This window comes from Saimiri boliviensis, chromosome 19 (assembly GCF_048565385.1).
Source record: "Saimiri boliviensis isolate mSaiBol1 chromosome 19, mSaiBol1.pri, whole genome shotgun sequence".
NCBI classification, from domain to species: domain Eukaryota; kingdom Metazoa; phylum Chordata; class Mammalia; order Primates; family Cebidae; genus Saimiri; species Saimiri boliviensis.
Genome location: NC_133467.1, coordinates 19873188 through 19887258, shown reverse-complemented (window position 1 = coordinate 19887258; position 14071 = coordinate 19873188). Strand labels below are relative to the sequence as shown.

Here is a 14071-nt window from a genome sequence, read left to right as displayed (position 1 = left end):
TCTTTGACTCTTCTTTAATTCTTGGGTCCTCAGCAAATCATGTTGGCTCTGTCTTCAAAATACATCCAGAATTCAATTACTTTTTTCCATTTCTTCCACTACCATTCTATTTCAAGTCACCATCATCTTTTATCTGGTCTTTGAAGTTAGTTTCTAGCTGGTCTCCTTGCTTCTACTCTTGCTTCTCTGTTGTTAATTCTCAACACTGGAGACTGATCTTTTTAAAACATGGAACTGATCTCTAAATTGATCCCTCCATCAATTTATAACAAAATCTATGGTTTATGAGGCCCTCTATCATCTTGGCTACTAGCTATTACCCCAAACTCATCTCCTACTACTTTTTATTTTATTTTATTTTATTTTTTGTTTTTTAAAATGTTTACTTTATGTACAAAGAACTACATTGGTTTTTCATGTCTTTTTCGTGTCTTGGATAATCCTTTGAAGATCATTTAGTCCAACTTAATGAAACCTATATCCTTCGCGTACTGACGGAAACACTGGCGGCACATATTGAGACCATATTTCCGGATCAAACCAGGCCGGTTTGAACATACTCGACAAGAGCGAGAGCCCTGGCCAAATTTTCGCGGGTGGCTCCAGTACAGCTGCTGCTGACCCATCTTGCTCTCAGAAAGGCAACGAGGTAAAAGGCTACTTTTTATTTTTTTTTAAGGCAGGGTTTCACCATGTTGGCCAGACTGGCCTTGAACTCCTGACCTCAGGTGATCCACCCGCCTTGGCCTCCAAAGTGCTTGGATTACAGGCGTGAGCCACCATGCCCGGCCTACTACTTTTTAATCACTGGCCCCAATCATACTGGTTTCCCTGCTGTTCTTAGAATGCACCAAGGAGTCTGCCATCTTCGGCCATTTGTACTAATTAACTATTACCTCATTAGAATTTCTATCCAGACACACTTTCTGAGAGAGGCCTTCTCTGACTACCTTATCTAAAATGGCACTTTGTTTCTTTACACTGTTTTATTTTTCTTCATTACATTTCTTGTCACCTGACGTTATATTATATCTATTTATTTGTCTGTTTTCTACTGCTGTTTTCTACAAGTATCCATGAGGGCCTGGACATTTTCTATCATATTTACTGTTATATCCTCAACTGAAATAGTACCTTTTACCTAAGAAGTACTCAATAAATATTTGTTTAATGAATGAATGAATGGAAATGGTTAATATTAAACCAGTATGAACAAATAAAAATCATGTGGTAAGCGCTGATCAAAAGAGAAGGGGAGGATTTTGAAGTAACAGCCCTTAAAAGAAAGATTTTGTTGTTGTTGTTGTTGTTGTTCAGAGTGGAGTGCAGTGGCGTGATCTCGGCTCACAGCAACCTCCGCCTCCTGGGTTCAAGTGACTCTCCTGCCTCAGCGTCCCAAGTAGCTGGGATTACAGGCGCACCACCATGCCCAGCTAATTTTTGGATTTTTAGTAGAGATGTTGTCCAGGCTGGTCTCAAACTCCTGACCTCAAGTGATCCACTCACCTCAGCCTCCCAAAGTGCTGGGATTTACAAGCGTGAGCCCCTGCACCTGGCAAGAAACAATTTTTGGGGGTAAGATGGTTTTTCGTATTCTGATGGTGAGGGGTGGGAGGGAGTAAGAAGAAAATCATGCCAGAGCCAGAAGTCTATTATATGTCTATATTTCCCTTTTCTTCTTTCTGCTTATCCAGTTTGAAGGAAAGGAAAATCTTTGGAGAAGAGAAAGCTAAAATGTAGAAATATAACTCAGTAGCAAAATACTAAGTAAAATAGTGTAAAGTGGTCAGTCATTGGAATTATTCCATAAACTTGTGCAGCTATACATATATCTAGATGGGCATTTGATTTTTAAAGTGATATTTGATTTTTATTATTTATTTATTTATTTATTTATTTATTTTTATTTAATTTTTTTTTTTGAGACGGAGTTTCGCTCTTGTTACCTGGGCTGGAGTGCAATGGCGCGATCTCGGCTCACCGCAACCTCCACCTCCCGGGTTCAGGCAATTCTCCTGCCGCAGCCTCCTGAGTAGCTGGGATTACAGGCACGTGCCACCATGCCCAGCTAATTTTTTGTATTTTTTTTAGTAGAGACGGGGTTTCACCATGTTGACCAGGATGGTCTCGATCTCTCGACCTTGTGATCCACCCGCCTCGGCCTCCCAAAGTGCTGGGATTACAGGCTTGAGCCACTGCACCCGGCGAGATTTGATTTTTAAAGAGAGCAGTTATTTATTCTGAATGATTTTTCTACTCTAAGGAGAAGTTGAGAGTTTGTTAGGAGAGAGTTTCTTAGGTCTGAAGGAACTCGTGGTAGAGTGGGGAAGAGGATGTAGTAATTAAAAGAAACTAGGAGTAAAATTTGCCAATCAGAGAGAAAAATAACAATTTTAGTTTTTATTTTATTGACTATTTTGTGATTATTATGATCAGTTTATATTCCTGATGTTTTAATAAAGGGGTCAAATCTTGAAAGCATAATTTATTGGGAAATTGTGCTAATCTTCTCTTAGCAAAACATATCTCTGAGAAGTCTGTCTGCTTGAATCCTGAAGATGTAACAAATGTGACAGAAGATTGCATAGAAAATTTTGGCCCAAGCATTCTAATGCAATAGATGTGACATTTCACAGTGAAGTACCAGACTAATAAGCAATACTTTGAAGAGAAGTTTCCACTAGTTAGGTGGTTTTTAAAAACCACAAATGTCAGACAGTAGAATTGAGACTGCTTTTTCTCAGAGGCAGTCTTTAGAGAAAGCCATGCTTTTCATCCTACGTCCCTCTCACTAGGGTGAGGGTGCCTGCTTCTTCACCTCACGCCTAGTGAGCAGGGCTTCTTACAGAATTGTTCAAAGAACTGTAGCAGAAAGATTGGGATGATGTCTGACTCCCTCCTCCCAGAAGAAATCTAGAAGGCCAGAAAGAGAATGCCTGGCAAGTTCTTTATTATTGGAGAGGGTATATCCATTAGGACCAACCAGCTTCCTCAGAGTTTCTCAAGACAAAGTATGCATAATGCTTCCATCTTTATTCCAAATGTGGGCCACATAAGGAATAAAGAGCCAGGCTGAAACTCTCTGTGACTACTGCACAGGGAAATGCCTGAGATGTCAGTTGGGGTCTAACAGAAAATAACAATATGGTGTGGATTTCTTAAAAAAGTCTGAGGCTAGGGGAGAAATAGCAGCAAGAGGAATGGGATACACCGACTGTTTCACAGAAGATGGAGTTGTAGCTTGAGTGACCAAGCATGTGAGTCTCTGAGGAACTCACAATAGTGCCTTATTATAAGACAAAGAGTTTGCTTTAAATATCTGTTTATTTAAAGTTGACTTATGAGACAGTACAAAGCCATCTCACTACAGCTCCAGTCAATGAACATCTTTCTGCTTCCTTTTCTCTTATACCTTCCCTGCACTCAAACCCAGAGAGTCACTGACAACAGCCAGTGACTAGGTGAGAATACGAACAGGGAAGAGAGAAGAGCTGAACACATTCCTCTTCTCGGAAGCCTCCCTTTCAAACGAGGCTGAATTTTGTGATTTGAAAACTTTGAGACCTCATACAAGTGGGCAGGAAAGTCATGAGACTTGCTGGAGTTTTCATCTTTGTGGCAGGGGAAAAAGCTAACCCCACAGAGTTAGTTTTAAGAGAAATAATTATGTTTTGACTCTATTTTACAAATCACACTAGCTCAATGTAATGAATATGCAGATTTTCCGCTACATAGTTGGTGGAAACCTTTCAGAACTTGGAGGTACACATCTTAAGAGGAAGAGTGTTGTAAGCTCGAATTTATAAAATTAAAAAATTTTAAATCCCTATATTAGTTTCATTTACCAATCACTACACTAAGTCCAGAAGTGAATGAAATTTATATATTCAAATTTTAGGAAAGAAAGAAATTAAAAATTTGAATGACAAAAAATTCAGTCTTTCGGCTGGGTGTGGTAGCTCACTCCTGTAATCCCAGCATCTTGGGAGGCTAAGACAGGTGGATCACTTGAGGTTAGGAGTTTGAGACCAGCCTGGCCAACATGGTGAAACCCGTCTCTACTAAAAATACAAAAAATTAGCTAGAGATGGGATTTCGCCATGTTGCCCAGGCTGGTCTTGAACTCGTGAGCTCTAGTGATCCACCCATGTCGACCTCCCAGAGTGCTATAATTATATTTTTCTGAAATTATTTTAATAATTCCATAAATTATAATCTGTTCAGAAATAATGTGAATCAACCAAAAAGGAATATGACCCTAAGATAAAGTTTAAGAGTAAAAACAGTAGTTAGAATTAAGTTCAGCTGGCAAGTGATAAAGCTAAAAATAACAAATAATAGATTAAATATACAAGGTTTCATTCTCTATAAGTTTGGAAGTTGGCATTTCAGGTGGTTTTTCAGGAGGGATGGTGATTCTACAAAGTCCTCAGGGACATAAACGCCTTCTGGTTCATCACTCCACCATTCCTAGGATGGTCCTCATCCTCCAATTGAAGATGGTTACTAGATTCAACCATCACATTTATGTTCCAGGTAGTAAGAGGGAAGAAAGGGAAAAGAAGAATCCAGTCTCTCTCTTTGAAGAAAATTCCCCAGTTACTTTTCTCATTTGTCAGAATATGTGGCTGCAAAGGAAGCCAGGAATTATAGTCTTTTTTTTTTTTTTTGAGACGGAGTTTCACTCTTGTTACCCAGGCTGGAGTGCAATGGCACGATCTCGGCTCACCGCAACCTCCGCCTCCTGGGTTCAGGCAATTCTCCTGCCTCAGCCTCCTGAGTAGCTGGGATTAAGGCATGTGCCACCATGCCCAGCTAATTTTTGTATTTTTAGTAGAGATGGGGTTTCACCATGTTGACCAGGATGGTCTTAATCTCTTGATTTTGTGATCCACCTGCCTCGGCCTCCCAAAGTGCTGGGATTACAGGCCTGAGCCACCACGCCTGGCCTTTATAGTCTTTTATCTGTGCATATTTTAAACTTGAATACATTTGGAGCTCTCTTAGTAAGATGGAAGAAGAAAATGGATGTTGAGGCAAGCAGCTAGGAGTCTCTGGCATACAGACTTAAATATATTTCTTTTAATAAGATGGTTAGATCTGACATTGATTACTAATAAGTTAGAGTTATTGGTAAAGATCTTTAATTGTGCTGTACATTCAGTGTTCTTTAAATGCTTGCTGTCTCTATGTAGAGAATGTTTTTGTCACTTGCAACCAAAGAAAGACTAATTCACGTCATTTATCACGAATTTGTTCTGTTATTTAAACTCTCTGTTTCACTAAGATAAGCATCTCAGCAATTTCTAACACAAATTTGTAAATCCATTCATACAATAAACACGTATTCACACAATAGACATATCAAATGCTTAGGTATTAGGAGAAAAACCCACAATTTTTGACTTTGAAGAGTTCACAGTCTAGTAGAAAAGATGGTGATAAAAATCCTAAATGTAAGGAAGTGTTATAGGTGCAGCAAAAATGTATGTATCTGGTGTCGTGGGGTACAATATGGAGAGAGATCAATTCTACAAAAATGAGATTAAAGTGTATGCTTCCAAAGTAAGGCATACATTGATGGTGGAATTCAATTAAAAAATGATTACAGCCGGGTGCGGTGGCTCATGCCTGTAATCCCAGCACTTTGGGAGGCTGAGACGGGTGGATCACGAGGTCAAGAGATCAAGACTATCCTGGTCAACATGGTGAAACCCCGTTTAAATATACAAGGTTATTTGTATATTTGAAACCTCTACTAAAAATACAAAAATCAGCTGGGCATGGTGGTGCGCGCCTGTAGTCCCAGCTACTCAGGAGGCTGAGGCAGGAGAATTGCTTGAACCCAGGAGGTGGAGGTTGCAGTGAGCTGAGATCGCGCCATTGCACTCCAGCCTGGGTAACAAGAGTGAAACTCCGTCTCAAAAAAAAAAAAAAAATTACATAATTTAAAATACATCAAAAGGTACAGAGGATAACACAATGGCCATCAATTTATGCACTATGTACCTATGAAACAAGATAATTTGAATATAATTACAAGATACAATTCTGATTTTCATATGTAATTTGAAATTATTAGTAATGATGTATGTAGGTATATCATAAACTAAAAATCTTCCATGAAGAGGTGGTTATTGTCACTGTCACCAAGTCAGAGAATTAAAGAGTAGTAAGAATTTTCCTAAAATTGAGAATGTTAGACAAAGTGTTAGTGATCTTTTAATATGTTCTAAAGCAATAACATTTGTCATTTTATAATTCTCATTTACTTTTGTATTAGAGAGTCTCTTAGAATTAGACATAAAAGTTTTTCAAATTTGCAGCTTTTTAAAATGTGGCAAAGGGAAAAAGACTAAAAAAATGTCTTGGAGGGAGGGGTAGGGTGTGGTAGAGAGGGAGTGAACTTCTCTTGACTCAGAAGAGGAAGGTGGTAATTTTCCTCCCCTTACCATGAAAGTATTTGTAATTTTTGAAGTAGCTTTTCTACAAAACTATGTATTTAAGGAATATTTCTTGTATGTTCAAAACCTATAATTTAGTAGGCCTATGGTAAGTACTTCAAGGGAACTTGGAGTTTACTGCCAAAGCTCTGTTTGGAAAGACTTGTGTAGGGAAAGCAAGGAAGGAGATGTCACATCTATAGAAAGGCACGCTCCCTCTTTATATAGTTTCTTCACATTGTTAAAAAATTAATATAATTCAGACTAATGTGGCTAGCTAGGCTGACAAGGGAAGACTTCCCACCTTTCCAAAAATATAAAAATGCTGGATAATAACTTTAAAAATTGAAAAAATTTTATATTGCCAAGCTTGAAAGCAAGCAAGGGAAATCAGCTAGGTATGGTGGATGTAATCCTAGCATTTTGGGATGCTGAGGCAGGAGGATTACTTGAGCCCAGAAGTTCAAGACTAGCCTGGGCAACACGGAGACGCCCCATTTCTACCAAAAATAAAAAAAATCATCCCATGCACCTGAGGTCCCAGCTACTTGGGAGGCTGAGGTGGGAAAGATCGGTTGAGCCCAGGGGATTGAGGCTGCAATGAGCTGTGATCATGCCACTTTCACTCTGGCCTGGATGACACAGTGAAACCTTGTCTTAATGGTGGCTCACGCCTGTAATCCCAGCACTTTGGGAGGCAGAGGCGGGTGGATCATGAGGTCAAGAGATCGAGACCATCCTGGTCAACATGGTGAAACCCTGTCTCTACTAAAAAAATACAAAAAATTAGCTGGGCATGGTGGTGCGTGCCTGTAATCCCAGCTACTCAGAAGGCTGAGGCAGGAGAATTGCCTGAACCCAGGAGGCGGAGGTTGCGGTGAGCCGAGATCGTGCCATTGCACTCCAGCCTGGGTAGAAAGAGCGAAACTCAGTCTCAAAAAAAAAAAAAAAAATTTTTTTTTAGATATCAAAACAACAACAACAAAAAGAAAAAAAAAAACAGAAAAGAAAAAAGGGAAAAGGAAATCCCTAGCTTTTAGAAAAAGGAAAACAAAAAACCAGAGCATTACCGGAAGCTGAAGGCAAGTATATGCTGAAGCCCAGTGGCTCACATGAGTACTGGAACTAGATACATGTTGTGAGACTCAAAGACTTAGAAAGAATAGACTATTGACAAGTGCATAAACATGGATGAATCCTGAGTGAGAAAAGCAACACAAAAAAGAATACCTACTGTATGATTCCATTTATAGAAAATTCTAGAAAATACAAACAAATCTATAGTGACATTAGATCAGTGATTGCCTGAGGACATGACAGAGTGGGAGGAAGAGATTACAAAGGGCATGATGGATACGTTTACTATCTTAATGCAGTGGTGGTGGTGTTACAGTTGCATATATATGTCAAAACTTGTCAGACTGTACACTTTCAATACCAATGGTTTATTGTATGTTAGTTATATCTTATGATGTTAAAAACAACAAACAAAATCAACATCCAAGCAAGTTCAACCAATCCTTCTCACTTATATATATGCAATTTATTTGCTGAAGAAACTTGGTGGTATGTTCTATAGTTTCCCATATTCTGGATTTTATTGATTGCAAAAAGGAATCCTTATTTTTTAATTTTTTTGAGACAGTGTCTTGCTCTGTTACTCAGGTTGAAGTGCAACTGGCACCACCATGGCTCACTGCAGCATTGATTTCCCAGGCTCAAGCTGTCTTCCTACCTCAGCCTCCCAAGTAGCTGGGACCATAGGTGCATGCCATCACCTCTGGCTAATTTTTAAATTTTTTGTAGAGATGGGGTCTAGCTATGTTTCCCGGGCTGGTCTCAAACTCCTGGACTCAAGTAATCCTCCTGCCTTGGTCTCCCAAAGTGCTGGGATTACAGGCCTGAGCCACCATGACTGGTTGAGAATTCTTATCTTTTAGAGCTTTGTATGATGAAGTATTTATGGGTGATATCCATGTGAGGGGTGAGAAGGAGATTGGCCATAGGTTGATAATTGTTCAAGCTGAATGACTGACTCATGAAGGCTCATTATACTCGTCTCTCTACTTTTCATGTGCTGAAACATTTTTTATAATAAAAAGTTAAAAGAAGTCCTGGGGCCTATCTTACAGGTATTTCTTGGGGGTTGAGCATAGAGATATGCGTAGAGATACTTCAAGGGAACTTGGAGTTTTCTGCCAAAGCTCTGTTTGGAAAGACTCATGTAGGGAAAGTATCAGGAAGGAGAGATGCCACATCTATAGAGAGGCAGGCTTAATAAACTCCCAAGGTGATTTTGTTATACACTACAGAGGGTCACTGCCCCACATAAAGAAAAGGACTCCTATGATGAGATGAATTTATGAATTTCAGACACCTACCACAAGGTATGCGAAAAACCATTTTTGTTTAGGTGTCCTTTACATTCAGTATCAAATTCTAAAAGTAGTAGGGGCTGGGCGTGCTGGCTCATGCCTGTAATCTCAGCATTTTGGGAGGCCAAGGTGGGCAGATCACTTGAGGTCAGGAGTTTGAAAGCAGTCTGGCCAACACAGTGAAAACCCATCTCTACTAAAAATACAAAAATTAGCCAGGTTTGGTGGTGGGCACCTATAATACTAGCTACTTGGGAGGCTGAGGCAGGAGAGTCGCTTGAACCTGGGGAAGCAGAGGTTGCAGTGAGCCAAGATCATGCCACTGCATTCCAGCCCGGGTAACAGAGTGAGACCCTGTCTTAAAACAATAAAAAATAAAAAAATAAAAATAAAAAATATAAAAAATAAAAAGTAGGATAGCTATTCTTCCTCAAGAGACTTTCAGCGCCAGTGTGGTGGATCACGCCTATAGTCCCAGTACTTTGGGAGGCCAAGGTGGGTGAATCACCTGAGGTCAGGAGTTCAAGACCAGCTGGCCAACATGGTGAAACCCTGTTTCTACTAAAAATGCAAAAATTAACTGGGTGTGGTGGTGCATGCCTGTAATCCCAGCTATTGGGAGGCTGAGGCAGGAGAATCACCTGAATCTGGGAGGCAGAGGTTGTAGTGAGCTGAGATCATGCCACTACATTCCAGCCTGGGCAACAAGAGTGAAACTCTGTCTCAAAAAAAAAAAAAAAAAAGACATTTATATTTCTGCCTCCTTCTTCTGCTGAGGAAATTTTCTGCTCCCTATATACACATTGTTTATTGTGTTCTTAGTCAATTTTAAATGGGTGATTGCAGCACAGGTTTGGTTTACCATATAGACTCAGTATGATTTGTCCAGATTATTCTGAATTTTAGCCCTACATAAAACTGTGAAATATAAAAGGTTTTCTTCTGTATCTCCAGTTTTACCTCTGTTACATCTTTCACTCTCTCTGATTTTCCCCTTTCTCAAATAGCCAGTGACTCTTTTCCAAATCTTCCCATTACCAAAAACAGACTAAAAAATCATCTGATAAACTCATTTATACAAAATTACTAATTCAAGTCATGAAATGCTCTTTTCAGGCAAAGTTGATTTAAATAGGGCACAGGATTTAAGTCAAAGTGAAAAAAGAAAGTGTAGTGATGGCCTCTCAGACATCAGGTAACCCAGTTAGGGAAGGAATTTTGGGTTTGGTCAAGTTCCTTTCTAGACCCTCTAAAATCTTGCCAAATAGGTTGTTACTTATCTATCATTGGAAATGTATCCTTGGAAGAGTCATATAATGCAACTAATGTTTTTTGTTTCATAATATGCATGAAAAGATTTAGTTTTATCTGCAAGAAATACAAAGCCAAACTCGAACCTTCTTAAAAAGCTGTCAAAATCAGGCCGGGTGTAGTGGCTCACACACATAAGCCCGACATTTTGAGAGGCCAAGGCGGGTGGTTCACCTGAGGTCAGGAGTTTGAGCCTGACCAACATGGTGAAACCCTGTCTCTACTAAAATGCAAAAATTAGCCTGGCATGGTGGCAGGTGCCTGTAATCCCAGCTTCTCGGGAGTCTGAGACAGAAGAATCACTTGAACCCAGGAGGAGGAGGTTGCAGTTAGCCGACATAGAGCCATTGTACTCCAGCCTGGATGACAGAATGAGACTCTGTCTCAAAAAACTTACCGTCTCAGAGGAAGGGGTAGGCTTCATGCTGGGTTTAAGTGCCTCCATCATGTGTCAGCTTCATCCTCAGGCTGGCTTCCTCATGGCAGCAAAGTGGCTGCAGTAACTATTGGACGCACATCCACCCATCACACCAGCCAGAGTAAGAAAAAGAGCACTTTTCATTTCCCCACAAACACAAGATCTGGCCTTCCACATGATTGGGATCAATTTAGACCCATGTCAGTGTCTATCAATGAATACTGACAGATCAAGTGAGGATGGGATTAGGTTGATTATCAGATAGGCTGATTATCACAATCATTGTCCACACATGGAGCAGAGATGGGCCTAATCAGATCCTTGGCTGTCTTGCAATTGCAGAAGGGTGGAAATATATCCTGGGGAATCAATCAATATAATGCCCACTATAAAATCAGTGTGATATCCTATACCATTAGATACCAGTTTAAACTCTTACATTACTGTTCAATGTTTAACTTGTTTCTAATTTTATTTTATTTTATTTTTTGTGGAGACGTGGTATTGTTATGTTGCCCAGGCTGGTCTGGAACTCCTGGGCTCAAGCAATTCTGCCTTGGCCTCTCAGAGTGCTGGCATTACAGGCGTGAACTACTGTACCTGGTCTGTTTCCAATTTTTTTTTTTTTTTTTTTTTGAGACGGAGTTTCGCTCTTGTTACCCAGGCTGGAGTGCAATGGCACGATCTCGGCTCACCGCAACCTCCGCCTCCTGGGTTTAGGCAATTCTCCTGCCTCAGCCTCCTGAGTAGCTGGGATTACAGGCACGCGCCACAATGCCCAGCTAATTTTTGTATTTTTAGTAGAGACGGGGTTTCACCATGTTGACCAGGATGGTCTCGATCTCTTGACCTCGTGATCCACCCGCCTCGGCCTCCCAAAGTGCTGGGATTACAGGCTTGAGCCACTGCGCCCGGCCTTGTTTCCAATTTTTGATATTACATTTTAAACTGGGAGTTGCAGACATAAATGAGATAAACAACACTGTAAGATACCGTAGGGAATGTAGAGACTTTGGCAAAAGAGAGAATGCATGTCCTGCACCTGATTGTTTCACATAAGAATGTAAGCCCACTGTTACCAAATCTTCCACTTTTTAAGGAGGAGCCCAAAATGCATGTGAAATCTTCTGGTTTTTAACTTTGGCTAATTTTTTCTTAAGTACCATGTATGGCAAATAAAACATGTTTGTGGGTTAGATTTGCATCTGGGCCACCAGTTTATCATATTATGAATCATGCTGGAATATTTCATAATACCTTCTTTCAAAGTGAGAGTTTCAGTCCTTTCATGAACCAGGGCTGCTAGGATATGCTTAATGCAAATGAAGCCACAGTGGAAAGAGAAGTGAATAGCACATACTACATGAAGAATGCTTTGTTATTACTTTTTTATTCCTCTTAGCTTCTTGAGTAAAAGACTGAAGATCTGTTAATAATTTTTTGGCATGTGCTTAGAATTGTTTTTCTGGTAGTAAAGATAAGTTTGCACCAGATCACCTTACTTGTCTTATCTAGGTTCTCTTTTGACTTGTCTCTTATCTATGTTGTACTGTGAGGAAAAGTTCAATTTAAAGAATGACCCCTGTTGATTAGAGGCATTATATGTGGCCATGGGACAGGATTTTTCTTTTCCTTGTAGCAAGCTGGCACATGGATAGATTCTACCACAGTGACTTAGATATCACGCTCCGCTTAAATAGATTTAACTCACAGTGGCTAACGGTGGCCTCTACTATTGCTTTCAAGACATATAGAACTGAATTTGGGGAACACTAAACTTGTTTTGGACTTGCCATTTTTTTTAAAAAAATCTTTTTTTGCTAAGTTTCTTGCTGAATGTCCATAATTGCCACATCCATTGTCCTTTTTTTTTTTTTTTTTTGGTCAAAAAGCTTCACTCCAGTTAGAAGATACTTGAAGGCACAAACTATGGCTTTGTCAACCATTGACTTCCTCAGGGTGCACAGTGTAAATTTACTAGTACTTTATTTAGTAGAGGCTCAGTACTTACTTGTTTGCATATTTATTAATAGTTCCCATACATCTTAGGAAATTAACAGATGATTTATGTCATTCTAGCCCTAACTTTATTGAATATAATAAAAACTTTCATTATTTATTGTCAGGCCCAGGGCTAGGTAGGCTCCTGAGATACAGAAGTTGGTAAGGGAAGGAAGGAGCACAGAAGGTAGGGGAAACAAACAAAAAATAGATAATTATGACACTCTTGATATGTCTCAGCATCTCTAGACATTAACATCAGGAAAAGGGGGTGGGAAGGAATTTGGGAGGGAAGGCCCTTTGGACAAATGTCACATTTCTCAGAGTAGCTTTTAGATACGGGTGGGAAAATGAGGGCGGGGGAATTAAAGTGGGATAGAAGGGAGATATTTAAACAAAAGTCATTCTAGGGCTCCAATCACTAGACACAAGTAACTCTTGCTACACTATATTCACTCATCTTTGCAATCACATTCATCCAGTGCTTTCTATGAGTTAGGCAGGGTGCAGTGTGTAAGATACAAATAAATGAAGCAGGTCCCCAGCGGTTGTCTAGAGGGATAAATGCTGCACAGGGCAACCAGGATAAGCTTCAACACGTTAGGTGCTACAAAGCTACAGAAACAAAGTGGTAAGGAGATTCAGAAAATGTACAGGTCATTTCTGTACATTTTCTGTACAGGATCTAGAAAGAATGATGTCCACAGTGAAGGATCAGTACAATCTAGGTGGTAAAAAAAAAAAAAAGTTGGTTTATTCTGCTAGTTTGTACCTCCACATCTTTGACCCCAAAGGATAAAAAGGTGCAAACAAGGGCACATTTTCTTCATAGAAGGTGCTTACTTAGTGCTTTCCTGTTCATTCCCCGCAGGTGATTTCCCTCCTCAATCGCTCCTGAGTCTCACGAACTAACGAGGGAGCGCTTCACAAGCACCCAGACACCTTCTAAGAGGTGAAGAAGAGAGTACTTGGTGAAAAAGTTCGTACGCTTTCAGGGGAACTTCCTTAAGATTACTGGGCATGAAGAATGAAAATATGTAAACCAGGTTTATGAGCAAGAAGATAATCTCTCCACATGCAGAGTTAATCTCAGAACTCAGTCACCGCCAGCAGAACGCACCCCAGTCTGGGCGGGCTCACAGGCGCGGTCCCACCCCCAGGCCCCTCCCCCGTGCAGGTTTCTCCGGCGCCTCCCGCACTCCCGCCCGTCGCGCGTCGCCGCTCCAACAACTTGGGTTCCGTCGGGACCTCACTCCGCCCCCGGCTCAACCGCGGCCAGGCCGGGACTTGCACACGCTGCTGCGCCGCCGTGTCCCAGCAGAGTGGGCGCCTCCGCCAGCAGGAGCGCGCACGCCGCGCCAAGGGGCTTGGACGCGCGCGCTCCCGACGCGTGTCCTCCTCCTCCTCCTCCCCCTCCTCGGCCCGCCCCCTCCCTCGCCTCTTCCTGCCAGGCCGTCCTTCTCCCCTCCCCTCTCCGCTCCCTCCGCCTTCCCAGGGCTCCGGCAGCGGCGGAGTAAACGGGA

At 40.9% G+C, this 14071-nt stretch overlaps 1 protein-coding gene across 1 annotated transcript; it reads right to left on the bottom strand.

The window, feature by feature from the left end:
* Positions 1–341: 341 nt before the first annotated feature.
* On the bottom strand, positions 342–635 carry LOC120360167 (small ribosomal subunit protein uS14-like). Its single transcript, XM_039460162.2, has one exon. It carries the CDS (start codon positions 624–626, stop codon positions 456–458), a length of 171 nt encoding a protein of 56 aa, XP_039316096.2. The 5' UTR covers positions 627–635; the 3' UTR covers positions 342–455.
* Positions 636–14071: the final 13436 nt, after the last annotated feature.